The 23071-nt window shown below is 41.5% G+C and overlaps 3 protein-coding genes across 3 annotated transcripts; all 3 read left to right on the forward strand.

The window, feature by feature from the left end:
- Nucleotides 1-986: 986 nt before the first annotated feature.
- On the forward strand, nucleotides 987-6075 carry LOC116210940 (transcription factor LHW). Its single transcript, XM_031545104.1, has 10 exons — nucleotides 987-1122; nucleotides 2145-2345; nucleotides 2442-2523; nucleotides 2669-2710; nucleotides 2785-2844; nucleotides 2942-4456; nucleotides 4553-4654; nucleotides 5051-5191; nucleotides 5281-5406; nucleotides 5552-6075. Exons 1-10 carry the CDS (start codon nucleotides 1028-1030, stop codon nucleotides 5699-5701), a joined length of 2514 nt encoding a protein of 837 aa, XP_031400964.1. The 5' UTR covers nucleotides 987-1027; the 3' UTR covers nucleotides 5702-6075.
- Nucleotides 6076-8564: 2489 nt separating this feature from the next.
- Nucleotides 8565-11320, forward strand: LOC116210941 (aluminum-activated malate transporter 2). Its single transcript, XM_031545106.1, has 6 exons — nucleotides 8565-8907; nucleotides 9020-9160; nucleotides 9266-9538; nucleotides 9676-9791; nucleotides 9881-10024; nucleotides 10134-11320. The coding sequence occupies exons 1-6, from the start codon at nucleotides 8622-8624 to the stop codon at nucleotides 10668-10670; spliced, it is 1497 nt and encodes a 498-aa protein (XP_031400966.1). The 5' UTR covers nucleotides 8565-8621; the 3' UTR covers nucleotides 10671-11320.
- A 7687-nt stretch (nucleotides 11321-19007) lies between these two features.
- LOC116211780 (histone deacetylase 8) lies at nucleotides 19008-21073 on the forward strand. The gene is made up of 3 exons (XM_031546291.1): nucleotides 19008-19384; nucleotides 19685-20265; nucleotides 20358-21073. The coding sequence occupies exons 1-3, from the start codon at nucleotides 19144-19146 to the stop codon at nucleotides 20652-20654; spliced, it is 1119 nt and encodes a 372-aa protein (XP_031402151.1). The 5' UTR covers nucleotides 19008-19143; the 3' UTR covers nucleotides 20655-21073.
- The last annotated feature ends 1998 nt before the right edge of the window (nucleotides 21074-23071 follow it).

Below are 23071 nucleotides of genomic sequence, written 5' to 3' on the forward strand. Positions count from 1 at the left end.
GCAAAAATATGAATAAATAATTAATTTGTGTTTCAAATTAATCGTTTATTTATTAATAAGAAATAATGTTGTTAAAATGTGATCAATAATTCACATGAAAATTATAACATGTATATGATAATGAACCCGTGCAATGCACATGATAAAATACTAATAATAAATAATAAATAATAATAATAATAATAATAGTAGTAGGTGTCAGACAGTGGCATTCTCCGTATTTTCGGGAAACCACGGGGGCAATTAGGGAGGCATACTCTTCCCCGGTGAGGTAATTATTATGGCGCACTTTAGCGAAGGGAATATTTCCACAACCCCCACAAATGCTCAGACATTCACTCCCGCTGAGAGATAGGAAAGAAAGAAACACTGTCTAGAGAGAGAAACCAGAGATAGAGAGAGCAGCAGCAGCAGCAGCCAGCAGCCCCCCCCCCCCCTCCCCCTGCTGAAAGTGAAGCCTCAAGCCCCTCCCACTGGTTCTCCTGTCTGCCCCCTGCGACACTACGACGCCGTCTCCTCGTCCCTCATTCACCTTCCCCGTCGTTCGTTCGCTCGTTGTTCCTACTTCCCTCATTCATATCATTAGCTTCAAGACCTCCGGCGGCGAAGAAATGGAGCAGATCAAGGCCATGTACAAGCTCGAAGCTTTCGGCATCATTTAGGAACTCCCATTTCCGGGTTTGCTTTCTTGGGCTGTAGCTCCTTCTTCCCCTCTCTCCGAGCTTCCTTCCTTCTTTCCCTCTTCGTCTCCTCTTCTCGCCGGAATGGACTGCCGAAGAATGATAGCCGGGAACCTGGATCCTGAAAGGAAGAGGAGCGGCGGGCTGAGGACTAAGCAGGCGGGTAGAGGATCGTGCCGCGGCAGTTAGGCTGCTCCGAGCTGGGGAATGCACCGGCAAAGCCTCTCTCTTTAAGTACTTTCTCTCCTGCGAGCTTGTCGGGAAGACCCTCTCTTTGCTGCTTCTAATCAACAAAACTGCTGAGGAGTTCGTCCCGTACTATTTCTTTCTTAAGCTTGAGAGTAGCAATGGGGTATCTGCTGAAAGAAGCTCTGAAGACGCTATGCGGCGTTAATCAGTGGGCTTACGCTGTCTTTTGGAAGATCGGCTGCCAAAATCCCAAGTAAACAAACGTTCCTCCTCCTCCTCCTCCTCCTCCTCCTCCTCCTCCTCACTTTTTGTCGGTTTAAGGAAGTTGTTTTCTTGTTTGTTGCCGAGTAAAATGAAGGAACATTACAGATCAGCAATAGTTGAGTCAAAGCTGTTGAAAGAGCAGCTTGCAGTTGCATCTGGCGTTGAAAGAGCTCCTGTTGTCTTGTTGGTCAATTTGGTGTTTTCGGATTCCATTTCCGGGGCATATTTTGCCTCTGATCTTTACAGAAAAGTCAGAAAACTCAACTCGAAAGTTATCGGTTTCAGACGTTTGCGGGTCAATAATCTGTGCCGGGGCGGGCAATTTCTTGGGCAGTAATATCAAATTCTGACCTTTTTTCTTGATGGCTCGTTGGAGCTGCAAATCTTAGAAAATCCATTTCAGGGTCCAAGTAATATATACTTTTTCCAAGTCTATACGAGTCTCTTTAGTTTATTTGGTGGGACAAAGAACTAGTGGATGATTTATGATTCTTGGGTATCGTAGGATTTGTTTGCGAAGTTCATTTATTTCTCAGACAAAACATCATCTTGTCCCAGACTCGTTACTATCTTCTCATTCCAAATTTGGAAGTTTGTGGTTTGGTTTGTTCCTTTTGTCTGTGAGAATCTGAGTTAAAAAAAGTGGTATAAACCCGCACCTTATCTTATTGGACTGACCTTTCCTGGACATAGAGTTGTATAGGTATAGATTGAGAATACATCTCCCCTCTGATTCTATTCGGGTCTTGCTTTTGTTTCGTGTAAGTGACAGTTGCCCTTCAGATGGTCCTCACTTTGGAGGGAGAATGAGTTTGCCTGCTGGCTGACCAAACTAAAATTTATAAAAGAAAAATAAATTCTGGATCCAGTAGCTATGCAAAATGCCCTTTTAATTACTCATAGCATTAAACTTCTTTGGTTCTTAAAACAAATTGTCGACTTTGTTTAAGATTAACCGGCTGGTCATATCTCCTTCCCATTGAAATTAAAGGGACGTATGTGACTTCGCAGGCTGTTAATTTGGGAAGAATGTTACTATGAGCCCTTAGTATGCCCCGTTCCTCCAGAAAATTCTGGAATCCGGAATAGTGAAACGGCCTTGGCAGAATGGGAACGATGTTTGGTGACTCCTGAAGTTCAGGCGGGGGGAAGGATTCAATTATTGATTGATCAAATGATGGTCAAGAATCAGATTAATATCTTGGGTGAAGGGTACGTTGGACGGCTCTTCTACTACTTTACTGTTCTCTCTAGGATAGTAACTTACTCTATGAGACAATGAGTTTTTCAACTTTTTTCCTTTTCCAGAATAATTGGTCGAGCTGCATTCACGGGGAATCACCAATGGATTCTGTCAAAAAGTTTCAATGGAGATGCCCATCCTCCAGAGGTACACTAGACTTAATAATCTACAATTGTGCTTTGGACATGAAATTGGGTGATCTGTAATCCAATTATAATATGAATAGGCATTTTAGGGGCAAAAAATCGTTGACATAAAACTGATGCCTAGCTTTTGCTTTTGTTTCTTTCAGGTGTTAAATGAGATGCATAACCAGTTTTCTGCTGGTATACAGGTAAACAAATTTCCTAGTTTGATCCTATACGATAAAAGCTTCGCGTGTCTCATTAATTGTTACTCTCTCTGCAGACAGTTGCAGTCATTCCTATATCATCCCATGGAGTTGTGCAGCTCGGTTCTTCTTTATCTGTGAGATCTCCTCTCTGAGATCATTTCTCGTGAAAAGAGCCCAAGGAAGTTTGCCTTACTTTAGCTGACAAACGAACTTGCTAATTGTGTTTTTCAGATAACAGAAAATATGGGATTCGTGAACAATGTGAGGAGTCTGATCCTTCAACTTGGATGCATCCCAAGTGCTCTTTTGTCTGACAATTATGCTACAAAAGTCGCAGCACCTGTTTCCCTTGGAATGCCTTGTAACATTCCATCAGAGAATTGTAAACTCACTGGCCCCACAATCTCAGGCCAAGCAAGCCTGTCATCTGCTTTGGTGGGTAATGTGCATAATACCGCGAGGTCCCGGACTGCTCCAGTGTTTCAAAACTCTAATCAGCCCAATACTTGCCAGCCAAAGTTTGGTTCAGTCATAAAGACGATCCGACCTTTCCAAGACCAGTCAGGGAGCAGTTTTCTCACAATTGATGAGATCCCCCATAATTCTGATATGTGGACCAGCGGTTTAGTTTCAACGGAGAAGCAGTCAATTGCAGATGTTATCAATCAGAACTTTCTCAGCAATGCCAGGCCCAAACTGAAAAGCAGTGAAGCTGTGAACTGCGATTTGCTTCAAGTTTCTGATGCCATGCTGAATGGTCCTTCAAGGTTAAATTCACCAGCAAACTTCTCTCCATTAAATGCAATCAACCCTGATGACAAAGATATGCATGATTCATCAAAATTGGAGGGGGTTTCCCTGTTCAACATGAAGAATCGCGTGCTCTCTAGAAGCTCCTATCATCATTCTGAAGTAGAATGTCCCAAAAATGAAGATGAGCATGTTTCGATCGGGGGGCCCCCTTCGCAGTGGTTCCAACATTTTGAGAAGCAAGATGCTGGAAGTCAGGGTACAGTTACAAATGCAAAGTATGAAGAACCATCTTTCGAACAACATTCCTCAGGAGATGACTTGTTTGATATTTTGGGGGTAGAACTTAAGAATAAGATACTGGGCAGTAGTTCCCATAGATTAGGAGAAACAGGCAAGGAAATTCCGATTCCAATGAATATGCAAGAAGATAGTTCTGACTTTTATGCAATGCCAGAGAGCTTGTATGAGGATAGTAGGATCTTCTCAGGATTGAGCAGTGATGATCATCTTTTAGATGCCGTGGTGTCAAGGGCCCAGTCTGTTTCAAAGCAGTGCTCAGATGACAATCTTTCTTGTAAGACAACATTGACTAAGATAAGCAGTTCCTCTGTTCCTACTAATTCGCCCACCTTTCGAGGGATCAATACGTCTTTTGAGCATATTGAGAGGGAGATGTTCGGGTTTCCGAAGCCATTGGAGAAAGTAAAAACTCCTGTTTCTCCTTCTTTTAAGTCAGGGTGTAGTAAGGAAGGGCCTTGTTCGCAAGCTACTTCGCTCTACGGGTCTCAGATTAGTTCATGGGTCGAACAGAGTCACTCTGTGAAGGTTGAGAACAGTGTCTCGACTGGTTACTCCAAGAGGCCCGATGGGGTTACTAAACCAAATAGGAAGAGGTTAAAACCGGGAGAAAACCCCAGACCAAGGCCAAAGGATCGGCAAATGATACAGGACCGTGTGAAAGAGCTCCGAGAAATTGTGCCTAATGGGGCTAAAGTAATGGCTTATTCTAGTATTTTGTTCCCATTTTTTTTCAATCTAGTTCATGATAAAGATAATAATGCCACTTTTATTGTTTAATGCGTGATACAGTGTAGCATAGATGCTCTGTTGGAAAGAACCATCAAGCATATGCTTTTCCTTCAAAGCGTCACAAAGCATGCGGACAAGCTTAAAGAGTCAGGAGAATCCAAAGTACGGGTCTCTATCAGACATGCCATTCTGATGAACCTTAACATATGCTTGAAATGTTCGTGCTGTTGTTTACTATAATTTGGTTGCTGAAGACTGCCATATTATCTATTTATCTTTTCCGAAATATGCAGCAAAAAAATTGGTAGTAACTAGTAATTTATCAAATTGCAGCTTTAGAAATGCCTTTTTTTTTTCTTTTCTTTCTTTTTAATTATATATATATATTTTTATTTTTTAACACAAGCATAAAACTTGTCATTTTTGCTGCTGCGTGAGATGCTGGGTTGTTGTTTTTTTGGGGTGGGGGGGGGGGGGGGGGGGGGGGGGATAGATTTGCATAGCTTTTTTGCTTTCTCAAGGCAGCTTATTGTATTTGGCCCTTCTTGGTGATTGTAGATCATCAATGAGGAAGGTGGACTGCTGTTAAAGGACAACTTTGAGGGAGGAGCAACATGGGCATTTGAAGTCGGGTCCCAGTCGATGGTCTGCCCTATCATAGTTGAGGATCTCAATCCTCCTCGCCAAATGCTAGTGGAGGTACTGCACTATTTACTTCATGATTTCTCTTAGTCCAGATAATAGCTGTCTATGTTCCTCTTTTTAGTAATGGCCAATTATTCTTACAGATGCTTTGTGAAGATCGAGGTTTATTTCTCGAAATAGCTGACATGATCCGAGGGCTAGGATTGACCATCCTGAAGGGTGTGATGGAAGCCCGCAATCACAAGATCTGGGCCCGATTCGCTGTGGAGGTAAAATTCCTCAATACTTACCAATAAAATCTCCGAATTAATATCCATTATCCACAAGAAAAGAAAGAAAAGAAGGGTGGTAAAAAAAAAAAAAGGCTGGTGCTTCTTTGTTTTGAAATTGTGAATTTTGAAATGCTTTTTGCAGGCTAACAGAGATGTTACAAGGATGGAGATATTTATGTCGCTTGTTCGTCTTCTGGACCAGACTGCAAAGGGCAGCGAGACCAACTCAATGGGCCCTCTCCACCCTTTCCCGCAGCCTGTCTCTATCCCCACCACCTGTGGACCCCAGTAGCTTGTTGTGCACCCAACCGACCGAACCCGCTAAGTCTTGGGACATGTTGAGAGCGAGCAGGAGCCCTGTGTTTTCGCTTGCCGTGACCAACATGGACCGACTCTTGAGCTCAATCCCGCGCCCTTCGAACTTCGATTGATGTTTGGTCTCCCGCAGTAGTTTAGATGTGAGAGACTTTGCCTTTAGAGGGTGTGTGCTTTTTCACTTTACTTCCCTTCAACCATTCAGAACATTTTCTGTCAATTGTAAATCCTTTTGGTGTGGGCGAATTTGTGTTGTGTTCGGGTTGTGGATGCCAAGTTGTGTCAATGGTATTGTAGGGTTGAATTCGTCGCGTGCTGCCATCAGTGAATGCTTTTATTCCCGTCCTAAAATAGAGCATTGAGCTGATTGTGTTGACACAACAAATGTTGAAATCCCAAAAGATTTGGCTTAGTGGTTAAGGTACGCCTAAATTTGTATCAGATCCCGAGTTCGAATTCCCGGAGCGCGTTTAGCGTGATTACACGCTCCGTGCGCTGCAGGGGGTTCATGGAGCCTCGAGGATTAGTCGGGCGAAGCCTGAACACTCCGGGTGAGAAAAAAAAAATACAACAAATGTTGAAGAGTGATTACATAAAATGAATAAGAACTGATCACAGTTAAAAATTCGGATCTTGTGTGGAATTAGAGCAGTTTTTGCATGGAAATTGTGACTCGAAGTTGGGCCGAAGGAACCGAATAAACAGCGGAAATTTAATTTCAGATGGAGAACATATTCATATCCTTCTCATGTCATGGATGGACCGTCTATTCTTTTAATTCTTTTTCCTTTTGTGAGAATCACTTTTTTTTTTTTTGTAAGATCACGTGGTGTCTTCAGTTTATTATTATGAGGATTTGTCAGTCCTACAACAGTCTTCAATTTATTATTTTAAGGATCTAGTCACAAGGTGTTCCAGTGAGTCTCAAATTTCGATATGCATAACACTGGACTAATGTTGAGATATTAATTTATTGTTGAGTCACATTTTCGTCAAATTATTGGGTCACATTTTTGTGATTTCAAGAATTTCGTTCATCGGTCTCCAATGAATGAAAAGGAAAGAATCCTGACATGGAACTTAATTGCAGGACTTTGATTCTGATTTTGGACCATCAGCCTGAACTATGTTGATCGATATGGAAACACACGGCTCATAGCAAAGAAAGAAGTGCATCTTTTTTTTTTTCTTTTTTTTGGGTAAGAGAAGTGCATCTTTTTTATTCTCTCTTTTCGGTAGGATAGCATGCATCTGCCCGATACACCAACAGGAAAAAAGATCGAAGAGAGAAATTTCCGAAACATGCTCGACTTAGAGCAAATCCGCGAACAAAGCGCATCCGAAACATTAAATCACTACATACCCTAGCTTTACTTGCTATTATGATGATTGATTTGATTTGATTTCTTATAAGGTTTGTTAATTAATAAATCCGTGGCATTTGATGCCTTGTGCAAATTCTTTTGTTCTCCAAGCCCCCTTTTGCACACAAATAGATGATACATTTGTTCTTGGAGGAGAAAGGAGAGCTTCCTTCTGGCTTTATATGTATGTATGTATGTATGTATATCTTCATAAAGAAATTCTTATAGATATCTATATATATATATACACATATATATAATAATATAATATTCCTCGCGATCGCGACCATGAAGGAATATATCGATTTACGGTAATAAGGGAGATACATAAGCCTAGTACAAAGAAAGAAAATTAAATTAAATGAAGGAATATAAAAATCTCACATGTGATAATCGAATTCAGGACCTCTTGGTTTTGGATCGTGTCTTGTGTCATTACATCAAAACCCCTTTCTCAAGGCACTAATTGATTTAATTAGCACGTTTCTTAGGCAGGAGCATGTGCCTTATATATATATCTTGGAAGAAATTTAATGGCTCTTCGTGATCAGGAAAACATGAAGCATATTCCCTTTCATCAGACTGAATTTAGAGTCATTTTGGACAGTAGATAGTATATGAAGGTCGTTATCGCTCAACCGCCATTGATGGCACAGCTTCTATCTATGGATGATGAATGTCAACATGTTGCAGTAGCGGTAAAGGCGACCTGATCAAGACCGATGGTGCCGCACTAGCTATCATGGATCTCAAAAGTACTGCACCATTGAGTTCAAAGGTCCGCCATATATCCGCACGCATGCAGTTGTCGAATGCCCTGCCCGTTAATTAACAATGAACTGCTCATGAACTCACCCAACCATATATAACATTTACACACGCATGCAATCTCCGAGTTTCTAATCCAAAACTGGTTGGTATCACATCTCACGACTCCTCGAGACCCTATAGTGACCTAAAGTCACATGACAGAAAGATCATCCCACATGATGCAGTCTAGGGTAAGATAAAACACTTTATACAAAGTCTAATATCCATGAGATTTTTTTTTGCAGTAAAATGGAAAAATTCCAGAATCCACTTGAGAGACATATTTCCCGATTCTTCCTAAATTGTATGTTTGTGGGATGCTGTCAAAATGTCAATGGCATACAGAAACCAGCCAACAAGAATTAATTTCAGCCAAATAAAATGTGTTAATTAATCAATAAAGTGAAAAACCATCTCACTCCACTTTACAGAACTTTCATTGTACTTGCTTCGTACAAACTTACGAGCCCACCAAATTGTGCTAAGCTAATTTACATTTACAATAAAATAAAACAAAATAACAAATGGACAAAATAATTACCTTTTGTTGTCGCCACCTTTTTCTTTATGTTGTGTCCACCACCCAATATGTAGCTGTGTTGTGCATCTCAGCTTCCTATAAATAAGAGGAGCTATAGATCACCTCACCCAACCAGCCATCTGATCTCTTCATCATATTTCTCCTAACGTCTAACCAGTAGTGCTCTTCCACAACCATATACCATGGACATGGAAATGGCCAGGCAGTCGAAAACCGGACTTATGGGCCGCATGTGGCTGCGGTTGAACCTAGTGATAGAGAATTGTTGGGCCAGATTGGCTGCGGCGGCTTGGAGTGTTGTCAAAGTTGGGAAGGAAGACCCAAGAAGGGCCATTCATTCCTTGAAAGTGGGACTAGCCCTCACTTTGGTCTCCCTGATTTACTACTACCACCCTTTGTATACTAACTTTGGGGCCACCGCGATGTGGGCTGTGATGACTGTCGTCGTCGTCTTTGAGTTCTCTGTAGGTGCGTGAGAAGACTAATGGCAATGCATCACGACTTGACTGTCGTATTCGTGCGTTCTTCGAATTCATCTCTTGTTTTCTGCCTGTAAGACAATCGTTGTTGCATTTTTCAGGGGCTACTCTTAGCAAAGGGGTGAACAGGGGATTAGCAACACTCCTAGCTGGTGCCCTGGGTGTCGGGGCGCATCACTTGGCTTGTCGATCAGGCAAGACTGGCGAGCCTATACTCCTCGGGTTCTTCGTCTTCCTACAAGGTAACTCAACTCACAGGTTCTTTATAGCCCTCCAAGTGAAGTGAAATGCTTTCATTTTCATCAGCACTAACAAGTGTGCATAAAATTTTCATTTGTATTAAATAGCCACGACATCGACGTTCATGAGGTTCTTCCCCAGAATCAAGGCAAGATATGACTACGGGATGCTGATATTCATACTGACCTTCTCACTCGTGTCCGTGTCTGGTTTTCGGGACGATGAGATACTAGAGCTGGCTCAAAGGAGGCTCACTACAATCTTCATTGGCGGAGCTGCTTGTGTGATAGTCTCAATTTTTGTGTACCCAGTGTGGGCCGGGCAGGATCTTCATAATCTAATTGCCCTCAACTTAGAGAAACTTGGGAACTTCCTGGAAGGTGCATATCAATGCATGCATATTACATACACTACATTGTACGCAGAACAACGATAGAGTCAATAATGATCGGTTATCAAATAATCCTCTTCGAATATATGAATAATCTACTGACCTTAAGCTGCAAAAAACTGATAGGATTTGGAGATGAGTTTTTCAAACCACCAATGGATATTGATGCCGAGACCACAGAAAACAAATCTCTTCGAGGATACAAGAGCATTCTCAGCTCTAAAAGTACCGAAGAGTCCTTGGTATGTGTACAGTTCCTCATTCCCTCTAATCTCAACTCACATTTGATCGATCATCGAAAATATCAGAGCTGTTTTCTGTTGATTGGCAGGCAAACTTTGCAAGATGGGAACCTGGTCATGGGAGATTCCGCTTCCGCCACCCCTGGAAACAATACCTCAAGCTAGGAGCACTAACACGAGAATACGCATATCGAATCGAAGCTCTCGATGGCTACCTCAACAGGAATATCCAAGTAAGCATACTCTTCATGCCTGTTGCCTATATACAAATATAATGTGATCAATACTACTATGCAAATTATTAGTTTCTCAAACTCTTAAGCAACTATTATATATCTTCAGGTGCCGGCACAAGTTCGGGAACAGATCGAGGAAATATGCCGAGATTTGAGCTCTGAAGCTGCTGAAGGCCTAAAGGAACTATCACTTGTGGTTAGGACGATGACCCGAGGGGCAGATAATATTGGTTCCCGCTTGGAAAATTGCCGGAATGCTGTTAAGGACCTCAAGGCTTTGCTGAAGACAAGCCTGTGGAAGGACACGGATCTTCTTGCAGTAATCCCAGTCCTCACTGTTTCATCCCTTCTTATCGATGTCGTGAAATGCACGGAGAAGATTGCCGAGGCTGTCCACGAGCTCTCATCCTTGGCAAAATTCAAAGAAACAGATGCTTCAGTCTCGCCGGAAAAACCATTGTCCCACGTTGGAGATAAATGTGAAGCATCAAAGCCCGCTGTCGTCCCCACGGTTGAAAATCAGTGTCCCCGTGTTGTCTTGACAGTCCATGAGGTGGTGCCGGAAAACGGGAGGCTTCCAGCTGCTCCAGCCCCAGCACCGACTTCAGCACCGACACCAACGCTGGCACCATTGAATAGCTAAACATATTACAAACTTATGGCTATATAATATTTGTAGTGATAACATCACATCTACGTATAGTACGTCTGCCAAACGATGAGATAGTACCAAAGCTGACATATTTTAAAGTGTCGTTATCTCAAAAAATCCCAAAGTTTGTAAGAATTATTTGTTCTATCAATTTTTTGCGATTTGGCCCGTAAATTCACGTAGTTTTCTGTTGTTACTCTATCTACCAATTCGTCATTTGATCCGTCAAAAGCGCTGACGTAGACAGTAACGGTACGAGTGAGAAAGGAGGGCAAAATGGTGAATTCATCCAGGCAGTGTTTGAGCTGAAAGCCACGTAGGCTTCCGTTTGCCACACATGCAACGTTACTGTCCACGCCAGCGCTTTTGATGGACCAAATGACGAATTGGTAGACGGAGTAATAACAAAAAATTACGTTAATTTACTGTACAAATCGCAAAAAAATTGATAGAACAAATAATTCTTACAAACTTTATGATTTTTTGGGACGATAACCCTATTTTAAACAGTATATCGAGTTAAAATGTCAGGATTTATATATAACAATAAGGCGAATGGTACTATAGGTATCGTGACCAAAAGATTGATTAATTTATCCGGTTCGTGCTCGCTTGTATCTTTTCTCAAGAAAGAGGTCTTGTGTCATTTTCATGGGTTATTTAGAAATTGACAAACTTCAGAAACAAATCAATGGTTGACAGTTGAAAGTTATGGTGGGCCAATTCATCGTCATGAAGAATAATATCCTGTGATTTGTATATGCATCGACTGTCACCATCATTATCAATTAGAGCAGCCCAACACATATATTTCCTGGTCTGAACTTTGCCGGAATTAGAACTATACGAGATAGAACATCACATGTTCAATTATTCTCTAAGGACAGGAACAAACACACCCACATACACAAACATAGATATGCCTATATGTTTATATTGTATACCGATCAAGCACTTGAAATGGGAACTTGCTGTCCGTAATATGGTTTGATCTCTCAGCAGTCGAGCGAAGAAACATTTAATCCGAAATAACCCGATTAGGTTACCCTCAAGGGTAGGGGAAGGAATCCTGAATTTGCTATGGTTTTGAGTAACTTTTTAGGTTAGCAGTCGTATCTTACCAATATCTCATCCCAACACAAGCTTAATCCATTTCGACTTGCTCCCGACTTGCTCCATCAAGATTTTCTGATCAACAGCCTGAATAATGAACTTCAGTTTTCTTTTTCAATTTGATTATTTATAATGACTTTCGTTCGTTATTAATTAGTTTATACTTGTTGATAGAAAATAATTCAACTTGGACTGAAGAATTTGAAGAACTCGTGAAAGAATATTCTGAAGAATAATAATTTACAGCCGTCCGTCCAGCAGCCTTAACCACTTGGGACCAATGAGAACAAAGTTGACTCCCAAGATTATTTAGAACGTGCGGATTTCTGAATTTCAACGAATTACCCACTTTGAAATTTTTTTATTAATATCATAATAATTCAATAAATTTAGATTTAAACTAGAACAATCACATAAAACTCTATAAAAAGATTATAAGCTTCCTAATTTAATTAAATTTCTTTTACTAATTTACGGCATCATTCAGGATTCAAGATCATTCGATAACTTTTCCCAAAAATAGGAACATGTGTGTGAGAAAGTTAAAAAAAAAAAGAGATTAATTATGAGGTGGTGAGGTCTGAGTTGGTTGCCACTAGAATTGATTGCCTGATATATATTGTGTGCTTTGATGAGAAGAAGAGTGGAGAAATGAGCAGCCGCTTTTCTATGATTTCCCCGAGTGCTTATAACCCTTTTCTTGAGCACTTATCATAGTTAGTTGTCCAACCTACACACATATACTTTCCTAGGTTTTGACTTTAAAAAAAAAAATTCTTAAGAAGAAATTACGAGATTATCTTTAATTTATTCGAACACAAGCCCGATTCTGGATGTAAAACCAAATCTCAACCTATACAAACCTTTTAAGGATAATGAAGCTCGATATTGATACTGGTAAAATTCGCGCACCACACAGTGATTGTGTATATTAACCTCTCTAATTTGCTTATTTTATGAAATCGTTATAATTCTTTTTTTCCGGAATTTCTAGCCTCGAACTAAAGAGACAACTTTTGTGCTCTAATGTCTTTTACGCAAAGTCTCAAATACGCACAAATAGTTAATGCACAGAAGTCAAGATTTGTTTATTTTAGTGCATTGGATTTTAATTGCTTTTCTTTTCCTTAGTGCTTTGAAGCTTGACAACCTAGTTTCGCCAACTCCTCTTGATTTGTGTGTGTTTCGATGATTCCATCTCCATCAAATCTTCATTAATTTATACCATCTCACATGCAATATCGATATACAATTCACGTCTCTCCTCGTGCCACGGTTGTAGAGTTATTCGGTACTTAATTTTATACTATGTATATATTTCGGTATAAACAAATACAGATATGTAAGGGTTGAGGTTGACATCACCTCTTATTTTCCTGTCCACTCGTATGTTGTGATGTGAACTATAAAGTAGTGATTAGGGCACCATAATATGTGTGTATATATATGGTCACTAAAAGTAATAAAAGTTGAGAAAAGTTAGGTCTTCTGTCCTTTTGTACGGACCTTGTTGCTTTAATAAGCCCATGAGATTAGAAAAAGTAATATATAAATGGGTTTTGTCATCAACAGGTATTATGACCGACGAAAAATTTCTGATTTGGATAATAAATAATTAATTAGTAGACCATTGATCACATGGCCATAGGGGTTAGTGGGCTGCATGTCGAAGGAGAAATGGAGACTTGTGGAAATTAATAATTTATTTTTATAAGTGCGAAAAGAGCAGGGAAGAACGATCGTATTTGAACTTTCTAATTATGACTGATGACTTCATTTGACGATGAGAATTTTTTTTAAAAGTTATTTTTCTGTGAATAAATGAGTAAAAAAAATATAAGGATGGAGTATACAGGTTTTAAATGCTGTCCTATTAATGATAGATGACCTAATCCGTATTATTATTATTATTATTATTAGGGTAAAATAATTTTTATTTTTCTGAAATTAGGTATTGATAGCTTCGAATGTTGCATTAATCTGAACATCTGGAAAAATCATTTAAAAAAAAAAGTTGTTTCAATGGAGAAATTCAAAAGGAAGAAAATAACCCCCAGTTTGTTTATCTTAATAAACAAATAAATCTTCATTCATATGGAAACTGGGCCTTTTATCGGGAACTTAAGGACTGGGCCTACAAGCTGCTAAATCTAATTAATACGTAGGGTTAGTTCTCCAATATGGTTTTAAATCTGCCATAACTGCAGATCCTCCTCCATCCACGTTTCGCGCATCAAAGCTTCACAAAATTGCGGAAATTTTTTGATGTAATTACATAAGTTCCATCACAGAGATGTCAATCGATACGCCACATCACTATTGTTTCGAAAATACTACGAGTGGAGGATCAATCATTTAAGTGGACTTGACCAGCTAGGATTAGTTAGGCTACGAATGGGAAGAGTGACAGCAATGAATACATAGACCAGCAATAAACAAGGTGAATTTCAATCATCTTATGCGTGTGATAATATCATCTGATGATCGAGATTCATCTAGCCTAAGAAAATGTGTGAATCGGGAAACTACCACACCGTTCTCTGCCCCATATTATATAAGCCGCATTCCCTCACAACTATAGAAGTTGTGCTCTGGTCGATTTCCCCTAGTCCCCCTTGTCACCTGTATATAAGCGGGTGAGGTTTCCACAAGAAACGAACCGAAAATGGGAGCACGGAATGGTGAGTATTGAATTTATATTTGGCTCACACGGGCTTGGACTCATTTATATTTAAAAGTTCAATCTGATAAGTGGTAATACTCAACTATCATATTCATTCAATTTTCCTTGTGTGATTAATATCCTCAACACTCGCCCTCACGTGCTATGGTCTATTTGTTTTCACGTGCCCTTAAACTTCCGCCCTCAACAATTGACCTCAAGCCGGGTTCATTTTCGGTGCTCGGCCGGGGGAGACTTACACAAGACGCACTCTTGACTGCACTCTGACATAATGGGCTTGGCGTGGTATGAGTGCATATACGCGCGTGGGTACACATACGCGTAACCTGAGCTCTGATACCATATTGAATTTTCATTGGGCTATCATATTGAATTTCCATTGGGGTTATACGGATTTGGACCCATTTCTACTTAAAAGCTCAATCTGATAAGTGATAGTTCCCAAATCTCATATAAACCATATTGATACATCTTTATTGAAATTCCATTGAGCTTATAAGGGTTTAAGCCAATTTCCACTTAAAAAGTCAAGCTGATAAGTGGTGGTTTTCAAATTTCATATAAACCAATGAATATCGATAAATCTTTTCCATATGGGAATAATATCTTCAACACCTGCATTCACGTGCAACGTGTGGTCTATTTCTGTATACTTGTCGTCACGAGTCCGTAAACAACCGTCCTCAACAACTAATCTCGAGTCGGACTCATCTTCCGTGCTCGAGTGAGAGGGAACTAACATGAGGCGCTCATTTTGACTGCTCTCGAACATACTGGCTTAGCATGGTGTTATGCGCATGCACACGTGGACACGCATACGTGAAATCTGCGCTGTGATGCCATATTGAAATTCCATATTGGGCTCATATAGACTTGGCCTATTTTCACTTAAAAGCTCAAACTGATAAGTGGTACTTAAGTCTCATATGAACCCATATATATTCATTCATTTTTTTCCATGTGGAATTAACTTCCTCAATAGTGAGAAAGCGAGAGCTCTAACTGTGCCCAAGTCCTTCCTAGGGAAGTTAAGCTACAAACCAGTGGAAGTGGGGAGGAAGATGAAGGAACTAGGGGAAGAAGACCCGATGAGGGCGGTTCATTCCTTCATGTGACGTTTGGTTCGCTGGAATTGAATTGAAGGAGATTAGAATTGACAGAAAATAGAATTTGAGTGGAATAAAATTGAAATTTTGAATTTTTTTTGTTTATTTGGTTGAAGGAAATAACAAAATTGAGAATCGGAATTTTACATTTTGATTTGACATGTATACCCCTGCTTTAAAAAAAATTAAAATTGATGTAAAATAATAAGTAAGGTTCAGAAGATGAACAATATCCATGGGTTGATGCTAATGGAAGCCTCGGAAACCATGCTAATTCGCCATGAGCTTGTGAGCTCATGGCAACCTCGACCAAATCAATCCGGAGCCATGATGAGGCTGACTGAGGATCAATACCTCATGGAAGCCCTTGCAACTGAAGTGGCCTCCGTGAGGCTGTTGGCCCTCGACAAGGCCATTGGAGACACGGGCACTTGAGGACGAGCACACTTGAGCTCCCGACCACACCGTGAAACTCGTGGGCTCACGGCGAGCCTCGTTGTGAGTTGTACTGTTGAGGCAGGGTTTCTGGTGAAATGCGATGGGCGGAGGTCTTCAGGTGGAGAGTCCGGTTTGATCTCAGAGGCTTTGAGAGGTTGTTGAGCCTTCTTGAGGGTCGCCATGGTCTCGGAAACCTCACAACGAGCTCGTCCCACAATGGACTCACGAGCTCTCATGGCGATGGAGCTCTGGTGGTCAAGATGGGGGGAGAGGGTGACAGTGGAGCTTTGATGGTTTGAGATGGCAGTGGCAATGTAAAGAAAATTGGAAAAGGGGGCGAGGGTGTCAATAATTTGACCATATATTCCCACTTTGAACTGAAGAGGAATGGCCAATCTTCCCAGATTTGCAAATCGTTATTTTCTCATAATAACGCTGAATTGGGAATAATGATTCTGAGCCCAAAAGAGTAACCAACCGCGGACTTTGCAATTTTGTTGGAGTTGGGGCTGGATCTACTTTCCAATTCCGCCCAACCAAACGGGCCGTCAAAGTTTCACTGGCGCTCACGATCGTATCCTTGATCTGCTATTTCTGACTGCTCTACTGAATAGTTTTGGTGACAATGCTATGTGGGCTATCCTTACCGCTCTCGTACCATGTTGCAGTATCAGATGTTTGACAGTCCAAGAACATACGAATTATTTTGTAACCATAAAGGAACCACATATATAAAGTCTGAATAATGGAGAATATTCAATGCGGTAAACCCTTCCCTGCACATATTTCTGAATTGTAATTAACTGAGTAATGACTTGTTTTAGGGGCAACGCTCGGAAAAGGGCTGAATAGGATGATGGCAATGACGGTAGCAGGTGCAATGGGGCTTGGAGCTTACGGAATAGCCCACCGTTCAGGGAAGACAGCTGAGCCGATTCTTCTAGGCTTGTTTGTGTTCATCATAGGTTTGTTTAAATTAGTAGCTGATCGAGATCGAAATAAAATCGACCACGCTATGTTTTTTCAACTGTTATATTGACATCGTTCTCCTATTCTTTCTTCTTCTTCTTCTTCTTCTTCTTCTTCTTTTTTCCCTCCTTTGGGACTACGTATATTATGAAGATGGCATAGTTATGTTCCTAAGGTTTTTTCCTGGAATGAAGGCAAGGTACAATTACGGGCTAGTGATTTTCAATCTGATCTTCTGCTTGGTGTCCATCTCGGGTTACCGAGAGACCGAGTTGGTCAAGATTGCCGTCCAAAGGGTGTCGACCATCATTCTTGGCAGCTTGATGGCAATGGTCGTGTGCCCGTGAGTTTGCCCTGTTTGGAGTGGGCGTGAGCTTCACAATTCGATCGCATCCAACATGGAAAAACTCGGAGACTTGTTGTAAGGTATGTATGATCAGTATACAGTCAGCAGGAATGGAACTCTAATGTCGAAAACCTGGCTGGGGACCGGCTTGCTCGTGAAACTTTAAGAATTTGCAAACAAGCTATTAACCTATGACAGGATTTGCAGCTGAATACTTTCAAACGCCAGATGATGAGCAGAAGAATGCCAATGAGTCTCCTCGTACAGCATACAGGACAGCTCTAACTTCGAAGAATAATGAAGAAACCATGGTAGATTTTATGTATTATCATGGCGAAATAACAAATTAAATTAGTGCCATTGCCTACTTCCTTCGCCAACTCGTGATATATTTTGCATTTGAACTTGCAGGCTAACTTAACAAGATGGGAACCCTGCCATGGCGGGTTCAGGTTTCGCCATCCTCGGAAGCAATATCTGAAAATCAGAACCCTGACTCGAGATTGCGCTTACAGAATCGAATCTCTTAATCGCTTTCTTCACTTCGAAAATCTAGTGAGTATACCGGCAATCTGGAAAGAAAGATAAAAATAATAAGTTTAGCTTAAGATCATTTCACCAACGGATAATTTCTTATGCCATACGCATGACTACTTAAAAAACGAAAATGGTAATTACGATCTCTTCTATATCGGTGTTGCTTAGTCCAGCTGTATATCATTCCTACAGGGTCCATCCAATGCTCGAGGCAGGGTTCAAGAACCATTCACTCATATTACCTTGGAATCCGGCAGAATCTTGAAGGAACTAGCGCCTGCAATTCGAAGAATGGCTCGACCATCACTTGTTCATTGACGACGTATTGTGAACTTGAAACTCGCATGCGACGATCTGAAAACAAACCACCTCAGAACGTCAGCTTGCTCATGGGTGGATCTAGATCTCGTGGAAATCTCCTCGGTCATTGCCGTTACTTCATTCCTGATGGACATCGTGATTTGCATTGGGAAGATTTCAGAGGCAGTGGATGAACTAGCATCACTGGCGAATTTTAAGGTTTTGAGTGAGACTGCTGCAGTGAAGGCACCATCGCAGAGACATCAGCCCGTGCTTCATCAGGGGATGGTGCAACCATTTTCGGTAATCACATTGTAACGGTTGCGGAGTCATCTCCAAGACTGAATGCCATAGCCAGTAACGAGTGATATCATACATGTGCTAGTAAGCCATTTGGTACCATGTTCATGTCAAAGTTAATAGAATTGAACGCGTCACATACCGAACGAAACAAATTAATAAAATAGCAGCGGACATGCTTCCATACTTTTACTGGCAAATCTCACTTTTCAGACCTGATGATCCAAATGATTCTGTTTACCTCGAGTTTTCTTTGTGGGTGAAATTAGAAAGTGTCCTCATCGACTTAGGCCTCATCACGAGGTGTGAATTTTCAGCGAAATTGACCATTCCATTATATAGAAAAATCGTCCAATCCAATTCCTAAGGAGTCATGACAACACATTTTAATACTTTTTATTCAAGTATTTAGTAATTCAGGTTAACTGTGTCAAATAAATTCATTATCTATTGTTTGAGTGGAAAATTCTAACTTGACGTACTTATTTTATTTATTTATTTGGTATAAGAGGTCTCTTTCTCAATTAGGTGAGAAATTATTGCACTCTTATCAACAAAAGATCAAAATTTAGTCCGCCGACAGAAAGAAGATATCGAGTCTGACGAAGATTGACTTCACTTGCTGCTGCTCCATCCAATTCAACGGCTGGTTCAGAGATCCCGACGGCGACGATGGCCGGCCGAATCGACGTCTTCTGGCACGAAGGGATGCTGAAACACGACACGGGCACCGGTGCTTTCGACACCGGAATCGACCCAGGGTTCCTTGACGTCCTCGAGAAACACCCGGAGAACGCCGACCGGGTCAGGAACATGCTCTCCATCCTCCGCCGGGCCCCCATCTCTGCGTACGTCTCCTTTCACTCCGGCAGGCCAGCTCTCATCTCCGAGCTGCTCACCTTCCACTCTCAAGGTACTGTGTTATCACTTCTGAAAAGTTGCCTCTTTTACGGGTGTAGTGTTAGTATTATGAACGGAGTAGTTTAATTGATGCATCGGGATCGGAAAATTGTTTCGTTTCTCTGCTCAATTGTTTAGCTTGATGATGACAAAGGATCTAGTATGGAATTGGGTTATAGTAGAAAGATGCTAGGATATCTGTGATTCCACTTGCAGGGCAGGGCTGGGCTGGAAATGTATGTTGGAGTCTATGCCGATTGAATTTGAATTTCCGATCATGATGTTGGTTCCTGAAAAAATCTTAATTTCCCAGAATACATCAACGAGCTAGTTGAAGCAGACAGAAAAGGCGGGAAGGTGGTGTGCCCTGGTACGTTCCTGAATCCCGGATCTTGGGAAGCTGCTCTCTTGGCAGCTGGGACGGCTCTCTCTGCGATGAAACACATACTCGACGGCAATGGGAAGGTCAGTTATGCCTTAGTTAGGCCTCCGGGTCATCATGCCCAGCCCACACAGGCAGATGGTTATTGTTTCCTGAACAATGCGGGAGTAGCTGTTCAACTAGCGTTAAGCTCGGGGTGCCAGAAAGCTGTGGTTATTGATATTGATGTTCATTATGGGAACGGCACTGCAGAGGGTTTTTACGGCTCTAGTAAAGTTCTTACAATCTCTCTCCATATGAATCACGGGTCCTGGGGCCCATCCCATCCACAGAATGGGACAGTGGATGAGCTGGGTGAAGGAGAAGGATTCGGATACAACTTGAATATACCTTTGCCTAACGGAACAGGAGACAGGGGATATGAATATGCAATGACCGAGCTTGTCGTCCCTGCGGTGGAGAGGTTCGGGCCCGATATGATCGTCCTGGTAATTGGACAAGACTCCAGTGCTGTAAGTGGATGGTCTTTCTGAGTCAGTTTCCATTCTCTAGTTTCCATTACATGTCTTCCTGGTCTCGTAACTCTTTGATTCTGTGCTCTCAGTTCGATCCAAATGGGAGGCAGTGCTTGACAATGGAAGGATATAGAAAAATTAGTCGGATAATTCACGGCCTCGCAAAGAAGCACAGCGGTGGGCGAGTTCTGATAGTTCAAGAAGGTGGGTATCAGGTCACATACTCTGCCTACTGTCTCCACGCCACATTAGAAGGCTTTCTTGATTTACCAAAAGCTCTGTTAGATGATCCCATCGCTTATTACCTCGAAGACGAGGCTTTCACCGTGAAAGTTGTGGAATCAATTAAACAGTACCATCAGGAGAAGATACCGTTCTTAAAGTAAACTTGAGGTGAAAAGTTATGTCACGCCGCGAAGTTTGCAACTTGTGGATGGAAATGTTCTGAAGCGGAGCATAAAAAGGTATCCGTTGGTGAGGCAGTCGCAATGCAGCGGAGTTTTTGTCGACTTTGCTTGGATTCTGTCCACTCATTCTTAGCAGCACGATCAAGAAAGTTGAGTTGGACACTCAAGTACTGGTGGCGGTTAGATCTGAATCTTGCCCTTGATTTGTGTCTCATTAGTATTCTTTCTTCATGCTTGATATTATTTATTGTACTTTTTTCTCTTGTCGAGCTTTATGTGGACAAAATGAGATGATGATTGGTCAATAAAGGGTGCTCGGCGTAGTTTTGGAAACCGGACCGGACGGTTGAACCGATTCTACTGGGAACTGAATATATGAAAATCGGGCGGTTTTTTAAGGCCCATTGACCCAATTGAACCGCCATTTAAACCGGTCCTAGTTATTTTCCCCAAAAGAAAAGAAAAGAAAGTAGAACTGAAGTGAGATTGGGGGAGAGAGGGGGCTGTGGTGGCCTCAACGCTGGAGACGAGGTTAGTAGCCAGTCAGAGGTCGGCGGCCGCTACTGTTGTGTTTCCTCTCTCTCTCTCTGTTTTTTTTTTCCCCTTTTCGTTCGAAGGCGAGGGCTCTTGGGGTCGACGAACAACACAGAGCTTTGAGGGCAGACGAGCAGTACCAAAGTTTTGATCCGGGAGAAGCGGGGGTTGGAGGAAGAAGAGGTAGAGGAAGGAGGAGAGGAGGCACCTACCTGATACTGCTTCTTCTCCTTTGAGAATAAGAAAGATGCTGTGAGATTGGGTGAGGACTTCTTCCTCTTTGAGCTTTGTGCGTAAATGGAGAACGGGGGGGGGGGGGGGGGGGGGGGGGGGGGGGGGAAGATGTCAGAAAGTCTTTTCCAATGTATTAGTATATATATATATATATATGAATTATTTAATATTATTTTAAAAACCTGGTTCAACTCATCAAACCCTGATTAAACCCAAAAACTCGTGGACCCATGACATGATCGGTTCAATGTCCAGTCCGATTTTAAAAACTATGTTGAGACTTCTTTTATCTTAAGCATGATGATCTCTTTAGGCCTAGGTTTTTAATGGTGCGTTTGATTTTAGAATTAAAGTAAGTTTGATTTTGATTTTGATTTTGATTGTGGAAAAGGACAAATGAGATGAGATTATAAATTTGACTTGGGAAACGTATATTTTTGTTGTGTAGTGTGTTGAGTTAAAATCAAAGTCATGATTCTAAAATCAAACTTATAAATCAAACGGGGCAAATGTCCAGTCTATTTCCAGGGAAATGGCTTTGAAGACATTAACAATGAATCTGTTATGGTTGAAAATCCGAGAACGATACATGGACCTATCTAGTCCGTTCAAAATGCATGCGACTGTCGAGATTTTTGACATATGTTCACAAGCAATACCGGTTCCGCTTACACTGGTCGATGGTTAGATCTTAAAAAGCAGCTGATATCCAATCGACATTATCCTCGGGTATTAACCTCAACATTTGGAAGCAAACAAGAAATGACAATAGCGCGCATGGGAGCTTTGTTCCCCCTCAGAATGAGCAAATAATCCCCACATGGTCGATGCAATTCGAAAAAGCCCATCATTACCCCCTTTTTACGCTGATAGCTTCACCTCAATGAGCTTCTCCCCTTCGCACTGATAGTAACAGTGTTACCAAACCTTAACCCTTAGACATCTTCATGTGCAAACCATAGATGGGCTCTTCACGAACGATTATGAGGTGTGGGTCTGTCCCCAGGATTGGACGTGATAGAGGAGAGGTTCGAACCTAACCATTCGGTACGTGGGTCTTACAGCCTGCATGAAATCTCAGCGTCATCTTTTTCAGACCATTGAATTTGCTGAACATAAAACCAATAAGGGTAAGAGAAACTGCACGGTTCAAATCGAATGAGGATGATACATTGTAAATCTTGTCTCGATTACCGCTTATTAGTCCAAGATCAACGGCTCTAAGGTATGAGAAAATGAGTTCGATAGAGAAGTATACTCTGATCGTCGGATCATCTAGACGGAATACGAAAAGTTCGTTTCGTTAGGCGGGGGCTGCTTTCATCCTTTTCAGTTGTTCTAACCGAAATTAACGGAGCTTCCCGCCCGACCATAAAAAGCCGTCATCATAGTTAGTTCCTTCCTCCCTTCGCGCAATCTAAGGTGGGGAGGGGGGGCCCACTTTCTTTACTAGCTTATTCTTTGTTCTCTAAAATGCCATTAGCGGGTCCCACTATGAATAAATATATTCACGCTTAAGAGTTTAGATTATTGGCTCACGTCTCCATCATGACTGTCGGTCACAAGTGCCACTAACCAACTTAGGGGCAAAACCGTCAATTCGGACCTGTATATCCAACTAACTATCC

The sequence above is a fragment of the Punica granatum genome, chromosome 6, assembly GCF_007655135.1.
Source record: "Punica granatum isolate Tunisia-2019 chromosome 6, ASM765513v2, whole genome shotgun sequence".
In the NCBI taxonomy this organism is placed as follows: domain Eukaryota; kingdom Viridiplantae; phylum Streptophyta; class Magnoliopsida; order Myrtales; family Lythraceae; genus Punica; species Punica granatum.